General features: G+C 40.6%; 1 protein-coding gene across 21 annotated transcripts in view; it reads right to left on the minus strand.

The window, feature by feature from the left end:
• LOC134213320 (electroneutral sodium bicarbonate exchanger 1) overlaps nt 1-23,860 on the minus strand; it is a 171,861-nt gene that overhangs the window by 47,225 nt on the left and 100,776 nt on the right. For 14 of the 21 annotated variants that reach the window (XR_009979435.1, XM_062692286.1, XM_062692283.1 and 11 more), the window contains 3 exons: nt 12,536-12,679; nt 12,123-12,185; nt 122-601 (listed from right to left, as the gene is read on the minus strand). Coding sequence is in view for 20 of the 21 variants with exons in the window: in XM_062692286.1 (XP_062548270.1) it covers nt 122-601; nt 12,123-12,185; nt 12,536-12,679 (687 nt within the window). In the remaining variant the exon portion in view is untranslated. The remainder of the gene's footprint in view (nt 1-121; nt 602-12,122; nt 12,186-12,535; nt 12,680-23,860) is intronic. The other 7 variants (XM_062692298.1, XM_062692297.1, XM_062692285.1 and 4 more) reach the window with 1 other exon arrangement.

Raw genomic sequence — 23,860 nt, forward strand, 5'->3', positions numbered from 1 at the left:
AATATTTAGTTTCAAATAAATCTATACTTAGATTCCGTCAGCGCTAGGATGCCATAAGTCCAACAGATTTTGTATCTAATTGATTCATCAACTTGAAAGAATAATAAAAAACAGTACTTACTCTTGGAGCTGGAGTGATTCTTGCCAATATCGGCCAGCGATCGGATCAGTGGCAGTCTGGTTTTCTTACTGCCGAACTCGTGCTGATGTTTGTGTCGTTTGAGAAGCGCGTCGATAACCTTGTCGCGCGCTTCCATGGGCAACGTGCCAGCATTGACCATATTCTCACAGACCAGTTCGGCGATCTGGTCCAAGCTGACGGCTTCCATATCCAGTATGACGGTACCGTTCAGCAGCAGACTTCGCAGCTCGAAAAGGGAATGTAACGAGAGGGTCGCCACGTGCGGCTTCGACCACCGGTTTCCACCCTCTTCGACGTCCTCTTCGAACTTAACCCACCGGGCGGTTTCCTTCCAGGCCATCTCGTCGCCTTCCTTGACCAGCTCCTCCATTTCGGAGAAAAGGGGGTGTGACTCATGATTTCCGTCGTCACCGACTTCGCCGCCGAGAATGAACTGGACTCTTTGTGCGGGTGGCGTTACTATAGAATCGGTGAGGAATAGAGAAATGCGCATTAATAGGAATTGAAAAACTGTCAACATTTATTCTATTTGAAAATGTAAAAATATGTCTGGGGCAAAATTTGAATGCGAATCTGGAAGGCGGGAAGCTATTAAGTGTGAACCTGTCAGTATAAATGTATATCGCGTGCGATGAAATGTGCTCAGCCAATACGATATAAATGTCAGCTTGATGAACGGTGCGAGTCGTATTTATAACAGGTTTGGATTTTCGTTTGAACGATTGACAAAAAATGCTTTTATATTATGGGTCACACGTTTCAGCATCCAAAAAATCATACAAATAATCTGTGATGGCATTAATTTTTTCTTGTATACATGATTCAGCCGGGCAAAAACATCCAACCAGCGTTTGTCAGATTTTTTATAACTCTACACAAGAACCTACAGAATTTGTATAAAAATTGATCATATGCTGATAGGTTGTTATACAAATGTCCTTGCATGCCAGTAATGCGACTCTCATATAATAGTCTCCAGGCATGTAGTCTACGAATTTGTGCGTATTGTTCAATGCTAATGAATCTTGCAATTTTATACCTGTTTTTCGAAAACGTCGGATGTCCAATAGAAAGTCTCTCTCTATTTATTTTTTCTGTCGATTATTAGAAAGTCATATAACTATTTATACCGGATTTTTTAGCAGATATCTCAAGAAAATAGCTTTATCTAGCGTGATTTGGTTTGCCAAATTTTTTGGGTCTCCAGTTAGACATGTGAGCAAAGACGTAGGACTGCCAACTCGGTGATGGTGAGTTCGATTCTCGGTGGTGGCATGATCACCGCTTGGTGGTTATTGTGGGTTTTTAAATTTCAAATATGTACTGTGTTTCCATTAGAATTTTATTTAAAAAACAGTATCTCTGAAATATCCATCATGGATAAGAATGTTATCTCCTTTTTCAAGTCATGGGTGAACGAAAATCTTCCATCGGGTGTAAAGAACATTTTTTTTATTAAATGTATGAATCCCCAATAGACCTTTTTTAGAATTAAGCTGGCAGAGGCACTGATTTTTTGATAATAATATCAAAGATACCGAGCAAATCCCAAGAAAAAATATTCGGAGTATTCAAGAAAAATTGTACAAAATTTTATTTTAAATTTCCGCGGAAATATCGTTTATTTTCAGAGTGAATTTATTGCGAAGAAAATTGCTCAGAATTGCATCGAAAAGTTTTTCGGAATTTCTATGAAAATTCTCCACGTGATATTCTTCTCAGATTCTACGGGAAAATTCAGCCAATAGTTGTTTGGAGGAATGTGCCATTCGGCCTAACAAACCATTAGACCGAAAATGTCATGTCATTAACAAACGGCCGAAAATGTCGTTTGGCCGAATAGGTTAACGCAAATCACATCTATTTCCGTTAGGTGGTTTTTTAATTACCAAAATAGTAGGAAGTGTCAAATTATGCGTTCTTCGGTAAAGTTGACCGTAATATTTTTTGATGAGAAAGGCCAACGATCAAATCTTTTAAGGTGAAGCCCGTGGTGAGTTTCAAATTCACCACACGTTTATCTACATACAGGGGTTAGACAAAAAGGTTAAGATAGGCAAAATTTTGTCGAAGTTCAAATCAGCATAACTTTGCGTAGAATAATCCGATTTCGATGAAACCGGGACCTTCGGACGCGGAAACTCTTCTAGTATACTGTCCCCATGCAAAACCTCAGATTGGCCCTTGGCCACCGGAGATGTTCCGGGTTTTCCAAGGATATGTTAAAAATGCATTTTTTCTTCAGCTTGTCGTTTTATCTGACGTTTACTGCCATCATGTTTTATACTCTCCCTGGAGATCGAAAATTCGTTTGGTATACGCAAAGATATAACCATTTTCATAAAATCGGTATGAGATTGTCCATACACCCTGAAAAAATGTCACTTTCGCAGAACACCCGGAACCTGTTACAAATTGGCCAGAGAGTCTTACAGTCACCATAATGTATCTTTAATAAAGATCCTATATTCATCGTCTTGGGAAAACATGAATTTTGACACCCATATATGCATAGTTCCAGATGGTGCCAAAACCGGCCCCTCCTGGAAGACCCTTGGAACCTGCTATAAGGGAGGCAGTGGACACTATCACTCTGAAAATGTTTCTGTAATCATCGTCTCGCAAAGCCGTGAACATAGATACACATATTTGCATTTTTCCGATCTGTTATCATTTCATCATGTTCCAGGAACCGTTTTTACGAAAATGGCCATATCTCTGCGTAGTTTTGATGGATTCTCGATCTACAGCCACGATTGGCCGGCATATTAGTTCTAGTTTTTGGAGAAAGCATGATGAAAGTAAACGTCACATAAAATGACAAGCAGTAGAAATAATGCATTTTGAACATACCTTCGGAAAACCCGGAACATCTACGGTGGCCAAGGACCAATCTTAGGTTTTGCAGGGGGGCAGTATACTAGAAAAGCGTCCGGTTCTGATGGTCCTAACTTTATCAAAATCGGGTTATTGTACGCAAAGTTACGATGATTTGAATTTCGACATAATTTAACCTATCTCAACCTTTTTGCACATAACATAAGTGGATTTTCGAACAAAATCCAATCCAAAAATTGACCCCTTTTGATGAGCCAAAACTGTTATAACGAAGAAAAGGAACGTCGTTCTGTCATTTTCAAGTGTAAAAAAATGCCATACACGGTTAGGAAAAAGTACCTAATTTTAGGTACTTTTTTTCTCTTGCATCTCCCTCCCTCTTCCCTTTGTTGTCATAAAATGAAGAGCAAAACCACTCAACAAGGGCATTAAAGTGTGGGAACCCAACGTTGGGTAATCCCATGTTTTCAAAAGTTGAGTAAAATTTACCTAACTTTTGGTTAGTTGTATTTAAAATTAACTATATTTTACTTAATATTGAGTGAATTTAACTTAATTTCAAGAAAAAAAATACTTAATTTTGGGTTCCCACACTGAACCCCCGATTTGAGTGAAAAGTACCTAATATTAGGTACTTTTTTCTAACAGTGTTCATTTCATTTTTTTTTTTCATTTATTTAGTTAACATCTAAACAGATAACACTGGATCAACAATTTGACGCCACAATACACGGTTCGAGGCTGCATCTCTCCATCCTCGGATACGCCCCACGCTCGCCAAGTCGTTCTGCACCTGGTCTGCCCATCTCGCTCGCTGCGCTCCACGCCGTCTCGTACCTGCCGGATCGGAAGCGAACACCATCTTTGCAGGGTTGCTGTCCGGCATTCTTGCAACATGTCCTGCCCATCGTACCCTTCCGGCTTTAGCTACCTTCTGGATACTGGGTTCGCCGTAGAGTTGGGCGAGCTCATGGTTCATTCTTCGCCGCCACACACCGTCTTCTTGCACACCGCCAAAGATGGTCCTAAGCACCCGTCTCTCAAATACTCCGAGTGCTTGCAAGTCCTCCTCGAGCATTGTCCATGTTTCATGTCCGTAGAGGACAACCGGTCTTATAAGCGTCTTGTACATGACACATTTGGTGCGGTGGCGAATCTTTTTCGACCGCAGTTTCTTCTGGAGCCCGTAGTAGGCCCGACTTCCACTGATGATGCGCCTTCGTATTTCACGGCTAACGTTCTAACAGTGTATGATCAGAAAATTAAAACACTTTTTTACAAGACTACAAAGAGCAAGATCTATACCCGATGAATAACGGAATTTATTTTTAAAACATATTTTTTTTGCATGTTTTGAAAAATTACGGATTGCATCCAAAACAGCCCTCTCCTATTAATGATGAAGTCAAATTGGATTTATTTGCAGGGTGAGCTGCTATTTTCAGGCGATTTTTAAACTATCTTTAACTTTTATCCATTATAACCGGTTGATTATAACAAAAACTAAATTCCTCTGAAAATGATTTAATATTTTTATGTCAGCATGGCAAAAATCTACATATTTTCAACATGTGTAGAAAATTATATCACTTAGAACTGTTCTACATTTGAGACGAATCTTTATATAAGCAGTCTTCGGTTTTTTCGAAAGGATGACGAGGGACCCATCAATGTTTGTCAATGATGCGCAAAAATCACTAAATAGAGAAAATTAAATGAAAATTTCATCATACATTGGAAGCAATATTTACTCTATTGTCGATGCTTTTGATATCGATTTCATTTGATGACGGAAAAGGACACAAATTTGTATGGAGCTTATTCCACTCGTATCATTCATTGCTATCCCTGTTACCCTTCCACTTGACATTATATTATGATTATCACATCCACATAGCATGAAACGTGGATTATGACAGCCTTTGGTCGCGACTTTCCTCATCTGGATGGATCTGGATCATCCAGATGGTTAGCTAGTCAGTCGAGTTACGCCAAGTGTGGAGGGTCCAGGTTCAAGACCCGTCTTTAGCCGAACTTTTTTGTAAGGTTGCTGAGGTTGTCGAAGTATACAGCATTTCACTCCTCGATGGGAGTGTAAAATTAGATTTAATGTAGACACAAACACATAACCAGTTCTTATTTTCTCGTGACCGGGGACCTAATGCAAGGGCCTGCCGTTTACTTTATGCAATCTGTGCATATGTCGCAAATTATGGCAAACTGTGCGCGGAATTAATGCGAGATTGCAATAAAATGTTGCAATCTCTGGTTGGGTGTAACGATCAACATTATTTCAACAATTATTGGTCCGTAGCACGCGAATGGATTTCCCATTTCAAAGTGAATCGTATTCAACATCAGTCGCGTGACCCCTTGTTAGATCAAGTACTGTTATACTATCCTTTGACGTTTCGATGTTCCGTATAACAAATTCAAAGTGTTATATGGGTACAACTTTTGCTTCCCGAGTTACACATATGTTATGTGCTTTTTGTCTAACCCCTGTACATTTCCAATAGCCCAAATCTGTGGTAGGGGGGGCAGCAGGGACAGCAGGGACAGCATGGACCATGTCCAAGGGCTTGACGACCCCTCCCCAGCTGTCTGCGAGTGAGGGAGAACTGCCTAGGGCGTGGTGGGATTTAGCAGTGGGCTCTGCTAAAATCCCTCCCAAAAAACCACAAGTGCCCGTAATCAGACTCTATCAAAGCGACTGTGTGCCGCTTCAAAAGCACAAGCCCAGGGAGTGCCAATTGGGCATGGGGCGTGTCCCTACTTCGGTAGGGTAGCGCGTGAGCTGCTTCGGCAGGGAGTGAGTGATCTGTTTGTGCTGAGGCAGGAGTGTCATAGCGCGTCACCGCTATTGTCACCTCGAAGCGCAGCAGAAGTCTGAGTATGGACTGCACATGCTAAGGTAGGAGTGTCGTAGCGTAGTATCGTTGATTCGTCCATACATACCGCTATCGACACCTCGAGGCATGGCAGTGGAGTGTTAGAGTGAGTTGGGGAGTGTCCCTACTTCGGTAGGGTAGCGCGTGAGCTGCTTCGGCAGGGAGTGAGTGATCTGGTTGTGCTGAGGCAGGAGTGTCATAGCGTGTCGCCGCCGCTATTGTCACCTCGAAGCGCAGCAGAAGTCTGAGTATGGACTGCACATGCTGAGGTAGGAGTCGAGGTATCCCATCGACACCTCGAGGCATTGCAGTGGAGTGTTAGAGTGAGCACCCGAAAAAGGGTCACATGGAGCGAATGGTCTTTGGAGAAGCTGCTTCGGCGGCAGGGTAGCAGTGGGTTGTACCCACACACCTACAGTTGTGCACATGTGGTGCATGGGGAGTGTCCCTGCTTCGGCAGGGTAGCGTGTGGTCTGCTTCGGCAGTGGTGTGATTGATCTGCTCGTGCTGAGGCAGGAGTGTCGTAGCGTAATATCTGAAGGCCCAGGCAGTTACCGCTATTGACACCTCGAGGCATGGCAGCGGAGCGCCCGGGAGAGCATCCAAGTAAGACTCAAATGGAGTGAATGGTGTGCGAGCACCCAAGTCAGTCTCGCGTGGGACGAGTGCCTGTGTGAGCGATAATGAGCGAGTACGCTTAGTACTGCCATCCCCCCAGAAGTAGTACTGCGAGGTAGTTCCTGGGGGAAACGATGGTGGAGCCCAAGGGAGTTTAGTCGGTATTACCGGTATGGTCGAGTCCGACACTCCAGTACACTTCCGTGTGGTAGTTTGGCAACTACAATGCACGTGTACTGGGTTAGCGTGTAAATGCATTCTCCCTTGTAAAAAAAAAAAAAAAATCTGTAGTAGGGGAACGGTTCGCCACTTCATCTCATAGCTCCTATTTCCATCCCATGGTATGGTAAGGAATTTGATTTGTTTATTATTTTTATGATTTTTTTCAGCAGTGAGCACGCATGTTGACAAAAAGAAGCGACAAATTTGGTGCGTATTTCTTTGTTTAGCGATGAGATGGATATATGTACAGTGAGATGGAGATCGGAACATTTCCCCTAATAGGTTTCGTACAGTGCCGAAACTCAAATTATGATTGTTCAGCCCAACTAAGCAATTATTTCAGCCCCATACGCGTTATGGTTCTTTCATCTCGTGCGTTTGAAAAAAATATTGGTTTTGGTTTACAAAATGGCCGATTTCTGGCTTTATTCTATAATCACCTTAAGAATTCAAGTTTCATATATAATTCAACCTTGGTATCTTAATCAAGATATTGGCTTACAATGAAATACATTACTAAATTTCTAGTCAGGATACTTAACAAAAGGAAATGTGAATATTAATAATCTTTCGAACAATTTTATGTTTTCATCAAGATGCATCAGGGCCGGATTTAGAGGGGGCCGAAACTAACATTTTTTGTACATTTTGGGGCCCCCAGAAGCTGTTGGTCCCGGGGCCCCCTTGCGGCTAAACCCGGCCCTGTGCGTAACAGTTTCTGAGATATTCAGGGTGGAAACATTTTTCGTTTTTGGCCCAATCTTACCCCCTAGGCCCAATATCACCCCGAACGACGGTACTCATTATTATAATCTGTGAGAGGTAAGAGTATAAAAAGAAGGGAAAATAATGATTTTTACAAGTAAACAAATGGAAGTCATAAAAATAATTTTGAGTGTTTTGCAATCTTCAAGGTCATTCGCCACCAGGCTTATTTCAACATTTGTTGTTTGTCCGTTTTTACTGTGTATTACGATACGAACAGCAAAACAATCGAGTACCTTGCGAGCGCCTAATTCCGTTCACGCAAGACAAAATAATAAATAATGAAGTATTTTTGTATAAAAATAACAGACACATATTTTTGTACTTTTCTTTGGTTATGTATGCATGAAATGAAATGAAAAGCAGCATCATTTTTAGCGATAAATAGTGAAAATTTCAACAAAATTTGTTGGTCGTCACTACAGGCGCAATTTTGATTGTTTTCATTAACACACTTGCTAGGAACGTCTGTCATAATATTTAAGCGTTTTTAGGCGAAAATTTGCCCTGAATTTGTAACAAAGCAATATAACAGGTAACATTGTAGTGTATTACCTTATCGTTATTTGTATTTTGCCGATATAAAATGTTGAAAAGTGAAACATATCTTGACCAGAATAAGGGTACATCTAAATCAATTTGCTCCTTATTCCGTTCTATGGGTCTGGAGGATGGATTCCGAAAATTCCATTTGTGAGAATATAATCTATGAGTAAGAAAAGGTACATCGTACATTAATGAAGCCATATGAATGATGAACTTTAGAAATTCTATCCTGCAAGCAGTCAGGCCGGAAGGAACTCCGTTTACAACTCTACGCAAAATGGTTATGAGAACGTTTTTCAGCTCATGCCGGGAAAACGCAGTTTTTTTTAGTTGATGGTGAATGACGAATTGTCAAGTGGTTGCTTGACAATGTTAAAACAGAGCTTCTGAAGAACACGGACAGTTTCAAACAGCACAACCCGTTTTATTGTGGCCTATTTGTGAGAAAAATTATGTCTGATATGTCTGAATGAATTGTCTGATATTATATCTGATGTCATCTCCTGATGTTTTTCGGGTGATTGGAATTAGGAACACGAATGAACGGAATTAGGAACAATGCCATTTCAGATAATTGGAATTAGGACCGCAGAATTGCTCAAGTTTGGTTTAACTAATGAAACCTAAGTCTATGAATGCATCCCAACATATTTTATTTTTAATTGCATATAGAAAATGACACTATGTAGCGAAATTGCAGCTTCAAAATACTATTTTTAGAGTTCTTAGACATAGTTCATTGTATCAGGTGAACTGAATAAGGGCACAGCACGGTACATACTAATTGTTGAAACCATTACTATTTAACATAAGTTTGTAGGTGTATTAAAGTGATATGATAAAAATTGAATATTAATGGATGAATAGAATGCATAGTATGATTTTAATCCATGATTGTTATGATATTCTTGGCAAAAGACTGATTTTCAAGTATTTTGAAAACTACAGCTTTTAGAGTAAAGGTGCACTAGAACCAATTTTCATGCATTACTGAAATGCGCTGAACATGTCCCATTAAATTTCTAAATCATTTAAAATTCAATATTCATGAGAGAAAAAAAAATGATTTTATTGCAATATTTTTTTTTATCCTGTGAATACAGTATGGAAAAATTCCAGATATATCTGAACCTTGATAAAATTTTCAGCACAAAAATCGCCTTTGGGTACTTTATTATGTCGGCCATATTATATGATTAGTTTTTTTTGACTAAATCATATTGATTCAATATCTATTATCACCAGCGATCTCACTGTAAGAAGTGAGAAATTAGAAAAAAGAAATAACAAGTGAGAAATGAAGAGTGACAAGTGAGTTGTCTATCATCTCGCTTCTTACTTTTTACTTCTCACTAGGCTCACTAGGCTCACTAGTTCATAACAAGCATTGAGAATGAGAGTGGAAATCAAGTATGAGAAATGAGAAGTGAAAAATCTCTTTTCTTTTTCTTTTCATTTCTCGTTCCTTACTTCGCGCTTCTTATTCTTCACAATGAGGAATGAGAAATAGGGAGCATGACTTTGTAATCAACTGAGCCTGTTACCGACAAACGCATCTCTCAACAAGCTTTTATCAGAACAATATATTATCTTCGACACAAACAAAGCTATGTCGAAGGTTATCTTACGCGAAGGTTATCTTATATGATGACGTATTGATTTCATGATGAGTATTGAGGAGTGAGAACTAAGAATTGTTACGTTGAACTGTCTTAGAAATGTCTGAAACGTCGAGATCTGATGTCAACTCGAAAAAATTGACTTTAGAACAAAGAAAATTTCGAAAAATCGAAATAAGGTAAATCACTACTTGGGCCTATGGGCCCCATTCGCGGCCCACTGCACAGAAAACTAATGATTTAAACTGTTTGGAAGCAGTAGGTTTATTATTGACAATTTTTAAAAAGTCTCCCATTTATCTCGCATAATACTCAATATTTTTCAACAATTTGTTTTACTCCTAATTGTTCCAATTCTTCTTCTTCTTCTTATTGGCATTACATCCCCACACTGGGATAGAGCCGTCTCGCAGCTTAGTGTTCATTAAGCACTTCCACAGTTATTAACTGCGAGTTTTCTAAGCCAGGTTACCATTTTTGCATTCGTATATCATGAGGCTAGCACGATGAAACCAGAAAAGTCGAGACAATTTCCAATCCGAAAATTGCCTAGCCCGACACCGGGAATCGAACCCAGCCACCCTCAGCATAGTCTTGCTTTGTAGCCGCGCGTCTTACTGTTGTTCCAATTATAGAAAATAAAAATGTAGATTTAAAAAATTCGCCCTTCGTTACCACACCACTGAGCCGGAGTGATTCTTTCCACTTTTACAAAAAGGTATCATCAAATAAACACCTATCTGAAAACCGTTTGAAGCTGTTGATCACCACACCATAATGCTAAACTCACGCACTTCAATCTTTTCTATTTGTTCGTATCACTAGAACTTATATATAAACATATTAGGATACATTTGAAAATGTATCCTCAAACCGAACAAAAAATCACCTCGGCCCAAGAACTTCTAGCCGCACCGTGCTGCCAAGAGGAGTAAGAAAATAATTCTTCATCGTTAATAAGAAAACTGTCTAATACGTTGACGTTATCTTGTTATTACTAATTCTCTCGATTTCAAAAAGTGAAAAAAAAAATTGTTTTAGTTCGATCAAAATTAATTGCCTATTTCCGGGGATTAAACCACCCGACTTGGACATGAATTTACAATGTTGTGAAAACCCATATGCGAATATGTACATTATGTGGAAGATATTAATTTGAAAAATGTATTGGAGGTAACCACTTTTCCTTCGATGGGACTCGAACCCAGCCTTCGCAGCATAACGTGCTCGAGATTCCCAAATTGGACGCATAGCCAAATAACTCACAATCCATTGCTCAAGCCAACACTTCTACATGTGTATAGTACACTTTCACATTAGAGAAGCGTGAGTGTTTAGAACGTCTGGCGGCTATACACATTCTTCATCAGCAATTGTACCGATCAAGTTTGGAAGGAATTTGGATGAGTGAATATATCTTCTCAACCAAATAAAGATTATTATGAATAATATCATCTGGCATCACGTTGTCGTCGAACGTGCATATTTTTGTTTACGTCGCATTTTGTACCGTCTTGAGAGAGAATGAGAGATTAAGATGTTGAGAGATTGAGTAAAAATCGCTTATGCCGGGAATAGAATTTAAGTATGCTGGAAAAGCAATCGCTGTGACTGAAATACGTGCTACACCTCGTTAATTTAAATCAAATAAACGTTTTTTCAGCAGAAGTGAACCCCATTGCAGTATTAGACGGCCCATAAAATGCAGGAAAAGTCGCATGTTGGGCCGGGAATGGGGTAAGAAACCCTATTTGTTTTGGTTGCCAAATGTCCTAGAAATGCATTAAACGTCGAGATCTGGTGTTATCTCTAAAACATTTTTTTAAAGACATTTGACATATAAAAATTCGACGTTTTATGCATTTCTAAGACATAGGGCGTCAAAAAAAATCGGGAAACTTTCGTCTTTTAAAAAGTCAAACTTTGACCGCTTCGGCCAAACCCTTAACGAAGTCCAATATAGCTCATATATTGCATGGGATTTTTTTTGAGGAGATGAAACTTTTGAATTGTTTAAATTCGATGTTAAAATTTTTACCATACATTCAATTGCCACCCTGTGCATGAAGGCATATGAAGACGAATCACAGGTTAGCGTCACGAACGCGTTTTGCCTCCCAAAATTTAGTCAGCTTTTCATAGCCTGCCTTTCTGGTACCTAATTTAATTTTTATAATGTAAATATGTTTCTATGGCTAGTGTTGCTACAACTATCTCAATCAAATATAAGCGATTACCGGAAAGGTGTTTCGGTTGTAATTTTTTCCAACTGAAATGCTTCCGAATAGATATGAGTTGAAATGTGAGGTTATTTGGCTTTATTTGTTTTCAAATGGAAAAGCAATGATTTGTGGGCAGCAGAAATCAGACAATATATTTCACTATGGCTAAAATTCTTCGAAACTAACGATTCTCTTGAAAACTACAAACGTGTAAAAAATAGTGAAAATGGAAAAAAGCTAGAACAAAAAGGTATCTTACAAGTCTCCCCGTCATCAACGACGCTGATTCTCCGCTGTGTGACAACGTGAGGCTTAGGGATAGCTATTTTATTAGTTGGAATTATTGGTTGGGCAATTTTTAGAGAAAGGAAAGATACGAATTAAAAGAGAATAATTGTCGTCAATTAGATGAAAATTACAGGAAGTGATCAATAATTGATTTTCATGGTATACGATGACACGTCCCTATCGATATTCGAACGAGTGTTCAAAAGCGTTCTAGCACAAAGGTCACCTTCAATTACGATTAAACAAGCCAATTACGATTTCTGTTTTCACTCAACACGACACGGTTGAATTTTGAATCCACATTGGTCAATGGGTAATTTCATTATCCGTGACGATTGCCGACGCGTGCATGCCCGATGACTAAAAGGAAACTTTGCTATTTACCTGGTCGGTCGGACTCGGTACTGGCGGAGCTCTTGTCGCCGCTGTCCTTGCTCTGCTGGTGATGCTTGTGACGACGCCTTTGCGAGTGGCGCCTCGATGAACCCGGTATGTGGACACCGACATAAACCGTGTGCGCTCGATGACCTGCAATAAAATAGATTGTGAAAAGTTTATACACTTTTTAAATCATAGACGTAACGTGTTTCTGGCTCAGCAGTGAATCCATATAAGTTTTAATTGATGATCATTGGACACACGTGGAGAAACATAACACTACTTCGACAGTAATTGTTAATGGTTGCGTTTGTTTAATTATATGATGTGGGTTTCATAAACATTCTTAATTAATATTCTTTTGTGGCTGTACGTTCTTGCTGGAACTAGTCCTAACTTCCATCTTATTGTTATTATAAGCATTTCCCTTTTTGGAAAAGATGTTTAATTTTGAAACACATAGTTAAGTTTGCCATCAAACTTAACTTAAACTGGCAAACTTGACTATATATATATATATATATATATATATATATATATATATCAAAATTAAACATCTCTTCCAAAAAAAAAGTAAAAATCTGACTTCCCTCACAAGTCATCAATTAAGAAAAACTAAGCATTTCCTTAGTAATTATTTGAAGGTGTTTGTTTTCTGTCCTGTCCCAAGCAAATTGAAGGGAAGAGACCCCTCCACAATGTAGATAAAGTGCAAAGTGCCATTATCTATTAACGTTCAATTAACGCTAATCGATTAAAACATTCCAGGTAACAGCTGACGCGTGGGAAAAGTTGAGTGAACTGGAGTAATCGTATTCAATCAACATCATACCCACGTAGATTAATATGTTTTGATACTGTTCGTGGGTGTGTGTGTCGACCGGCTGTACAAAATGAGTTCACAAACAATCTACTCAGTTTAGCAGCCTGTTATCTACGGATATATGGGAGGGAACTGCGATTAAAAGATAGAGGACACCATGACCCTTTTGATTTATCGTTAACTTTGACAGATAAAATGCGGACTAAATAAAAAACGATTGGAAGCATACTTCTTGAGCGACCAGTAAACCGTTTATTCAATGTAGACCATTCATTGGCCTTAAATATTATACTCATTGAATCATGCGAGTGAAGCAATATTATTGAATCGAATTATATTAGAGTTCTGCTTGTCAACGGATGACGTTGATTTATGCTGCGTTGTTTCACTTATTCTTCAAGGATTTTTATTTACATGCTTATTGCTTATGGAAATTGGCCTATATTTAGTTATTCTCAATTTAATTTAATTTTAATGTAAATGAACTTTCATAGCTATTAGTTGAGAGCTTTTGCTGAGCTATGTTTTCTATTCAGTTCACACATCACCCAGATAATACAGGAGAATTATCAACCTCCAAGATCCCCTCGATCGTACTAGAAATTGAACAATACTACTACTAGGGTAACTTGATTTGGACCCCAACAAATTTTCGATTCTCCTGACGACATTTTTATGATTTCTGAACTAAAATCAATACCGCTGCTGATTCTCGCCCTGTTTGCATGAAGGAAAGATTGCTACGCATTTGTTTGACTAGTTCCCTGTGCGAAAATAATGGTATTTAGACAAAATTTTAATGAAATCAGTTTGTTCAAGAAGGGAAGCGTTAGAATGCATACATTGGTAAAATTCCTAGAACACAATCAGCTCATATCGAGAATTTGATTTATTCTGGAATATTCTTTTTGATGCATTTCAATCGAAAGATACTACTTTGCTTTAGCTCAATTGACAATTCTACAATTCGGCATTGAACAGATTAAATTGGGGGTGTCCAAAATGTGTGCATTTGGGTTTCCAAAATATGTTGGATTCTCTAAAACGAAGTATATTTTCATTTCAAAAAGATGAAAATCACAGCGGTTTATAAATATCTGATGCCCATTTCGAAATTACATTTCTTTAATATGACTTTAATCTATGAAATGGTGTGGTTTTCGCTTATATCGAACGTCTTATTTGAAATATATAAAAACAGGTATTGGGAAGCACTTCCTCTAGGGGTCCAATATTGGACTTTTACTCAACTTGCTCATAAAATTTTTTCATCACTTTCCAAAAACGCTGCTAAATTCGGTTGTGAGCACCCTTATTGGATCGGTTATGTGTGTGCACTTCCATTTTATTGACAAATCGTTTCATATTTATGATAATTGTCACCAAACTTATTATAAGGGCGTTTTTAGGCAGCTTTTTAGAATTATTGAGACATAAATAATATAAATAATGGGTTTATCCTTTTTTATGCACTTCTAGCCATTGTTTACACATTTTTTGAAACAAAGTGTTGATTTTTGCAACGATTTATGCACAACAAGTTGCATTCGATGGGTGATTTGGTCTCATTGCTTGCTATTGAAAATCGAATTATGCAGATTTTGAAACTTAGATGCTTGTTTTCATTGTCTACCTAAGCAAGAGAATGGTTTTATCACTGCTATGTGAATTTATATGGATTTTTTAGTGCCTTTTAGTAAATAAATTATTAAGCGGTTTCCATTTATGCTTCTCCTTTTTAGACGAGTTTTTTTAAAGGGTGCTCACCACCGAACCACAAAATGGAAATGCCTGAAAATATCAAATTTACAATTGTCAATATTTTATTAATTCGAATAAATCAAGCTATCAACCAATCCACAAATTACCATTTACCAGAATGTATCAATACTGGGTATACGAATTCAAGTTTTATTGCTTCACATTGGTAGATAAGAATTTGAGTTAATCATCATTCGTATCAAATTTGAAAATAATGGGTTATGGGCGGCGCTTAGTGATTGATCGATAACATTGGTACGTTCAAATCATTCACTCAGTTTAGCGCCACCCATCCATCAATAAATATTCGCCCATTATTGCACCGGTATCAGAGGCAACAGGCTGCATGTGATTTTTATTGGTTTAGTCACGCAGAAGGTTTTGATTGCTGTCGTAGGTAATAAACGCCTAGCTATCTTCAACTGATACGGAGGAAGCATACTTCCTTGAAGTTTCCTTTCAGGGTGCGTTTCAATGGGAAGCCTAGAACAAATTGTTTTAATTCTAGCCGATTGAATGTAAAGCGTAGGTGGTTTATTCATTAGCAATGAGTTTTATTAATGAATGCGAAATGCGATATCAAGTGTGAATAAGCATTCATGTAAATGAGCGTAATGATACAAGCCAAGATACAAGCTGTAACTGTATGTACCAAGCCTTGACCGGAGTTGCCATTTACAATCAAATAATTATAAAACCAGTTGATTGGCAGGATAATTGTGTATTAATACTTCATCATTTGATTAAAAGAAGGCAGTCTTCTCTTTTGAAAACATTGACTCCACTAAATATTTTTTTGTTATTTTCTAGAAAATGATAGTGTTCTACAAAGCAAGACCATGCTGAAGGTGGCTGGGTTCGATTCCCGGTCCGGTCTAGGAAATTTTCTGGTCTTCCCTGGTTTCACGCCTAGGGATGGTTATATCATCGTGTTAGCTTCATGATATACAGATGCAAAAAAGACTTGGCTTAGAAACCTCGCAGTTAATAAGCTGGAAAACGGCAAAGTCCCATTTTCGGAGAAACGTCTTGGGAAAATGTTTATTTTCCGAAAAATGTTATTGTCGAGGATATTCTATTCTTGGGAAACTTGGGCAATTGGTTTTCAAGGTATTTCAAAGTTTTTCAAGGTTTTCAAGGAATCGTACTTAAAGATCCGCATCCATTGTACCTAACGTACTTTATGAATAAAGCTATTATGCTTAACATATATATCGGGAATGATTTGCGATTTGGGCGTAACTTATTTCGTAAACAAACATTGTTTAATAGAAACCTTAGAATGAAAACATTTAAATCCTAAACGAATTCCTTTATCTGATTGAGGAAAGCCTATTCTGTCGGATATAGACGGTGGTTTTCTCAGGAAATGCTTGCTCCAGCAGGAATTTGCCTTCCAATATTGGCTTATAAAATAAACTACGCCAAAATCGCAAGTCAGTCCCGATAAGCACTACCTCGTACTCTACACCACCCAGAAACCTCCCTCTCCCTATGTCCATCCCACCTACTCTATAGAGGACATAATACATAATCGTCTGCTAAGGATCGATCGATTTTTGTGGGGCTTGCCTAGGATGTGGTGGGGTTTGACAGTGGGCCCTGTTAAACCTCTATAAAAAGCTGCATGTATCCGCAAGCAGGCCCCACCAAAGCGACCGTGTGCCGCTCAAAGCGCACAAGCCCAAGTCCTGGTGTTAGGTGGGACGCTAAACAGCCCTGACACGACGGCCCTCCGACGAGACAGGAGGTTTGCGTAGGCCCAATAAGCCGCCTAGAAAACCAATCATTACGAACAATATAAGAGATAATGCGACTCGATATAATCGGCAAGGACCTAGGCGACGAATACAGGATCACGATTGGAAGCTTGGAACATGGAATTGCAAGTCGCTAGGTTTCGCAGGTTGCGACAGGATGATCTACGATGAATTACATCCCCGCAACTTCGACGTCGTGGCGCTGCAGGAGATTTGCTGCACAAGACAGAAAGTGTGGAAAAGCGGGCATCGAGCGGCTACCTTCTACCAAAGCTGTGGCACCACCAACGAGCTGGGAACCGGCTTCATAGTGCTGGGAAACTGGGGGACCCGACGACGAGAAAGAAGCGTTCTACGCACAGCTGGAGCAGACATACGATGGATGCCCACTGCGGGACGTCAAAATCGTCATCGGTGACATGAACGCACAAAAAAGTACGAAATTATCTTTAAAATAAAAGTTAGTTTTGATTAATCAAAAGTTATATGTTTAATTTCACAGTATTTTTCATCTTTTCTGAGTGTAAATTTAAAAGTTCATCTTTTCAAGTATAAAATTGTTAAACTGTCAATATGCATGCGAAAAGCTGATTGACTGACAGTAGCAGTCATCCGCTAGTTTTTCGAAAAAGCACAAACCAATGGCACGACCGATATTTTCTTTGAACGGGAAATTTCCCTACAGAGTTTTTCGGTGGTGCCGGGATTTACTTTTTCGCAGAATTTGGAAGAGCTCCTTAATTCATTCTGCAGGAATAAATCGAGCTGCATATGGAATTTATAGGTAAGTCATAATTTTATTATCAACAAAGTGGAAGTGACGAATCTGACAATAAACGAAATTTAATACCGCGGTATGTCCTGACTCGAGTGCACAGAGCAAACCACCCACCCACACTTTATGGCGTGAAATTGGTGCAGCTGGTTGGAATTAAAGCACACTATGTTCGATATCATAGAACTTACAAGATTTTCCGTTTTTCTATTTTTACAGATAAATTGCTTGTTTTTTTCATTCCTGACTGGCATGAGAACTGTGGTTCAATTTATAGATCGCTAAGATGTCTACGATGCACTTAATTGAAGAAAAGTTACTCAATGTTCAGATGTGGAACATGACATCCTGTCGTCGTTGTATTTATAATCCAATTGAACAGATATGAAATAAAAAAGTTATACTATTCTTGACTATTCATTCAAAATCAATTTAAAAGAAAAACTTTACTAGTGGGTAAAAGGTGGGAGGTACTGTTTTGGGGAAATAGCATACGTTTTAGAATAAAAATATTCCACTCTCATTTTCTATATTTAGTTTCGATCTTCTTGATTAGATAGTTCTACAAAGTTAATTTAAAAGTTCATACTTTTAATTTCAGAGTGCTATGCAACTTTTGAACAATGGGGGTAACAAAAGTTTGCGTACTTTTATTTTAAACATTCGCAACTCTCTACGAAAAAGAACCAATGAAACTTTTTATTTTAACCAATGGTTTTTGATGGTTTTGATTTCATTAATGATTTTTCTTTCTGTGTAGGAAGGAAGGAAATGTATAGACCGGTCATCGGACCGGATAGTCTGTACACCGTATCGAATGACAACGGCCAACGATGCATAAACTTCGCAGCCTCCCGCGGAATGGTAGTCCGAAGCACCTTCTTTCCCCGCAAAAATATCCACAAGGCCACATGGAGATCACCTAACCAAGAAACGGAAAACCAAATCGACCACGTTCTAATCGACGGTAAATTCTTCTCCGACATCACGAACGTCCGCACTTACCGCAGTGCGAATATTGAATCCGACCACTACCTCGTTGCAGTATGCCTGCGCTCAAAACTCTCGATGGTGTATAACACGCGTCGAAGTCGGACGCCGCGGCTTAACATTGAGCGGCTACAAGACGCTAGACTAGCCCAAGAATACGCGCAACAGCTGGAAGTGGCACTCCCAACGGAAGATCAGCTAGGCGCAGCGTCTCTTGAAGATGGCTGGAGAGATATTCGATCCGCCATTGGTAGCACCGCAACCGCTGCACTTGGCACGGTGCCCCCGGATCAGAGAAACGACTGGTATGACGGCGAATGTGAGCAGTTAGTGGAAGAGAAGAATGCAGCATGGGCGAGATTGCTGCAACACCGCACGAGAGCGAACGAGGCACGATATAAACAGGCGCGGAACAGACAAAACTCGATTTTCCGGAGGAAAAAGCGCCAGCAGGAAGATCGAGACCGTGAAGAGACGGAGCAACTGTACCGCGCTAATAACACACGAAAGTTCTATGAGAAGATAAACCGTTCACGTAAGGGCCACGTGCCACAGCCTGATATGTGTAAGGACATAAACGGGAACCTTCTTACGAACGAGCGTGAGGTGATCCAAAGGTGGCGGCAGCACTACGAAGAACACTTGAATGGCGATGTAGCAGACGAAGATGGCGGTATGGTAATGGACCTGGGAGAACGCCCGCAGGACATAATCTTACCGGCTCCGAATCTCCAGGAAATCCAGGAGGAGATCGGCCGGCTGAAGAACAACAAAGCCCCTGGGGTTGACCAACTACCAGGAGAGCTATTTAAACACGGTTGCTAGAGCGCTGCACTGGGTCATTACCAAGATTTGGGAGGAGGAAGTTTTGCCGCAATAGTGGATGGAAGGTGTCGTGTGTCCCATCTACAAAAAGGGCGATAAGCTGGATTGTAGCTACTACCGCGCAATCACATTGCTGAACGCCGCCTACAAGGTACTCTCCCAAATTTTATGCCGTCGACTAGCACCAACTGCAAGGGAGTTCGTGGTGCAGTACCAGGCGGGTTTTATGGGCGAACGCTCCACCACGGACCAGGTGTTCGCCATTCGCCAAGTACTGCAGAAATGCCGCGAATACAACGTGCCCACACATAAACTATTCGTCTTTTTCAAAGCCGCATATGATACAATCGATCGGGACCAGCTATGGCAGCTAATGCACGAACAAGGTTTTCTGGATAAACTGACACGGTTGATCAAAGCGACGATGGATCGGGTGATGTGCGTAGTTCGAGTTTCAGGGGCATTCTCGAGTCCCTTCGAAACCCGCAGAGGGTTACGGCAAGGTGATGGTCTTTCGTGTCTGCTATTCAACATCGCTTTGGAAGGGGTAATACGAAGAGCAGGGATTAACACGAGTGGTACAATTTTCAAGTCCGTCCAGCTATTTGGCTTCGCCGACGACATAGATATTATGGCACGTAACTTTGAGAAGATGGAGGAAACCTACATCAGACTGAAGAGGGAAGCTAAGCGGATCGGACTAGTCATCAACACGTCGAAGACGAAGTACATGATAGGAAGAGGTTCAAGAGAAGACAATGTGAGCCACCTACCGCGAGTTTGCATCGGTGGTGACGAAATCGAGGTGGTTGAAGAATTTGTGAACTTAGGCTCACTGGTGACTGCCGAAAATGACACCAGCAGAGAAATTCGGAGACGCATAGTGGCTGGAAATCGTACGTACTTTGGACTCCGCAAGACGCTCCGATCGAATAGAGTTCGCCGCCGTACCAAACTGACAATCTACAAAACGCTCATTAGACCGGTAGTCCTCTACGGACACGAGACCTGGACGATGCTCGTGGAGGACCAACGCGCACTTGGAGTTTTCGAAAGTAAAGTGCTGCGTACCATCTATGGTGGGGTGCAGATGGCGGACGATACGTGGAGGAGGCAAATGAACCACGAGTTGCATCAGCTGTTGGGAGAACCAACCATCGTTCACACCGCGAAAATCGGACGACTGCGGTGGGCCGGGCACGCAGCCAGAATGTCGGACAGTAACCCGGTGAAAATAGTTCCTCGACAACGATCCGACGGGCACAAGAAGGCGAGGTGTGCAGCGGGCAAGGTGGATCGATCAGGTGGAAGATGACTTGCGGACCCTCCGTAGACTGCATGGTTGGCGACGTGTAGCCATGGACCGAGCCGAATGGAGAAGACTCTTATATACCGCACAGGCCACTTCTGCCTCAGTCTGAATAAATAATAAATAATACTAAGGATCGAGAATATGTGTTCCAATTTTGGTCCTACCCTACCCCCTCTGCATAATCGTCTCCTAAGGATAGAGAATATGGGTTCCAATTTGGTAGAATAGGAGTTCAGAAGTTATTGGTTAAATTAATGGAAAAAAGTTAAATGGGGAAAAGTTAATGGAAAACAAAAGAAGGTACAAGCAAGATACCGAAGCGCACTGTCGTTGGAGGCGAGGACAACCTCTCCAAACAGCTTTTAGTTAGCAATGATAACGCCGAAAATACGTTGGCGAAAAAGCGCAAGAAGCAGTAGTGATAGCTGCCACAAGCGCCCGCCAGTTTTATCAAAGTCGACCTGTCGAACCTGCGCCCAAAGCTCCGCCAACTGATTGCCAGAGGCCTAAACTGCACGTCCCGGCTTTGCATAGAAGATGTGAAGGTGATGCCATTATGCCAATCAACAAGGGTCACCACAAGCCGGTCGTTTAGTTCCTTCAGGTGCACAAGTATAAGTACTACATTCATGAATTCCTCCGCAAGAAGTCTCTTAAGACATTGTTCCATAATATGAATGAGAAGGAGCTCATTTCCGAGGGGGAGGGTTGTGACCTGTTGCCATCCACAAAATCTTCGTCACGACAAGACGAGAAATACCACCTCGACACGGTTCCATCGCTTGGACAGACTTAAACTTATTGACGCTTTAATGAATTTTCGGCTAGACGAACGAATCTTCCACTAACAGCTGTTCCGTCCTAAGTTTGCGATTTTCCGTACAGATTGTAGTTTCGATAACAGTACTAAATCTCCAGGAGGAGGAGTATTGATAGCACATTGATGAGCACAGCATTGGAGCAGCTATGGATTAGAGTTTCTACGACAGATCGATTGGTTAGCATAGTAGTAATATATCTACCTCTAGATCGGCGTTGCGATATAAATTGCATTTAGGATCACCAGAACTATATTAGTTGGGTTAGTTCCAAACAGGACTTCAATAACTCTGTTTCTGAGTTTCACCCAATAGAAATGATCGGTTTCTAGGTCTCGTCATCGCCAACGATGTGGCTAATTCAACTTGTACTGATTCCGAAGCCATCGAATCTCTCATCTCCCTGGATGCTGATCATCCTGCTCTGGACATAAGGGCCTTAAAAGTAAAAGTTTATTGCACTCCAAAAACTTGTCTGAAATTTTCGATGTTCCGTGAAGCTTTCCAATCCAAATTAGGTTTATACATACTTTGAGAACTTTTGGAAGCTTCCGAGGCTCTTAAAAAAAGCCATCCGAGCCTCTTGAAATTAGGCTTCGGCGACTCTTGAAAGGATGCTTCCGAGTCTTTTGAAAAGAGGTTTCCGAGGCTCTTAGAATTAGGCTTCTGAGTATTTTGCATGGACGCTTCCTAGCCTCTATGAAGAAGGCTTGCGAGCCTCTGAAAAGAAGGTTCCGAGCCTTTGGAAAGGGGGATTCTGAGTCTCTTGAGAGGAGTCTTCCGAACCTCATGAAATTAGGCTACCGAGCCTCTTGAAAGGAGGTTTCAGGGCCACTTGAAAGAAGGCTTCCGCGTCTCTTAAAAGAAGATTTTCAAGTCTCTTGAAAGGAGGCTTCTGAACCTCTTGAAAGAGGTTTCCAAGCCACTTGAAAGCAGGCAAATCTTTCGAAAGGAGACTTCCGAACCTCATGAAAGGAGGCTTCCGAGCCTCTTGAAAGGGGATTTCCAAGCCTCTTGAAAGGGGGTTCCCGAGCCCCTTGCAAAAAAGGCTTCCAAATCTCTTCCGAACTTCATGAAAGGAGGCTTCCGAGTCTCTTAAAAAGAGACTACCAAATCTCTTGAAAGGAGACTATCAAATCTCTTGAAAGGAAGCTTCCGAACCTCTCGAAAGAAAAGCTACCAAAGCCAGAATGGTGATCCTCAGAAATAGTGATTTCCTCAATTAGATCTGCGCTGTTGCTGACTATTTTAAGCCGTTCTGGAAATTAATTAAATTTCTCAAATCTCGATCAATTCCACCTCTGATCCAAATAGGTAACAATGGCTCTATGGATCGCTTGATAACTCCTGCAGAAAAGACCGCCGAAATAGGTCGCCACTTTGTCAGCTCACACAATTTTCGACAGAACATCGTCAATACATATGGAGCAGCCGATAATAAACATGCGGACAACATCCATTTGACTTCAAACAACTTCTTGTAGGGGTTGAAGATAGCATAACCATCAGCTCATATCAAACCATCGGTAAACATTAAGGCCTCAGGCTTCGATAACAACCTAAACTTCGTACTCAGTCACAAAAGTGCTCCGTTTTTCGAGCATTTTTCGCTGTTCTTCAATCAATGTCTCTGACCCAGCTACATCCCATCGTCGTGTAAGTCAGCAAATTATCCTCATTCGGAAGCCTGCGAAGTATCGTTCCACTCCCAAATGTTTGCCGATGACATCTCTGTCGTCTACAAAGGTAGAGTGATCAGAACAATCGTGGGAAAACTCCAACGAGGCCTGAATGTTCTGACAGAATATCTCTCAAACTGAAAGATCTGTATCAAAGCAGGGAAGACCCTTCCTTTACTCAAAACTTCTCAGGCTTACTTCGGCTGTGGATTGTAAAATCGCAGTGGAATGGATCAATGAGGACGACTATCTTGGCTTGACCCTAGACAACAAGCTTATTTTCAGGCAACAGCGAGGGTAAGAAAATTATTAAGTCGAGTGGAGGTAATTACGAGACACTGAAGACAGCCTTACTGTTGAGGTCGAAATAGGTATCTGTAAAGATTACTACGTGGCGGAATTAAATCGTCTATACTCATGTAGTCCGGGCGGTCTTGTGAGCGACAAGCGAGATTTTTTCGAAGGTGTTGTACTTTTTACAACGGCGCCAGTCCCGGAAGGTTTATTACGTAACGCTCACTGAGACATTTTGTTTCGTAACGATTAATAATTCCCCCTCCGCCTGTATCACAAAAAGTTGCGGTTGCT

This window comes from Armigeres subalbatus, chromosome 2 (assembly GCF_024139115.2).
Source record: "Armigeres subalbatus isolate Guangzhou_Male chromosome 2, GZ_Asu_2, whole genome shotgun sequence".
NCBI lineage: Eukaryota > Metazoa > Arthropoda > Insecta > Diptera > Culicidae > Armigeres > Armigeres subalbatus.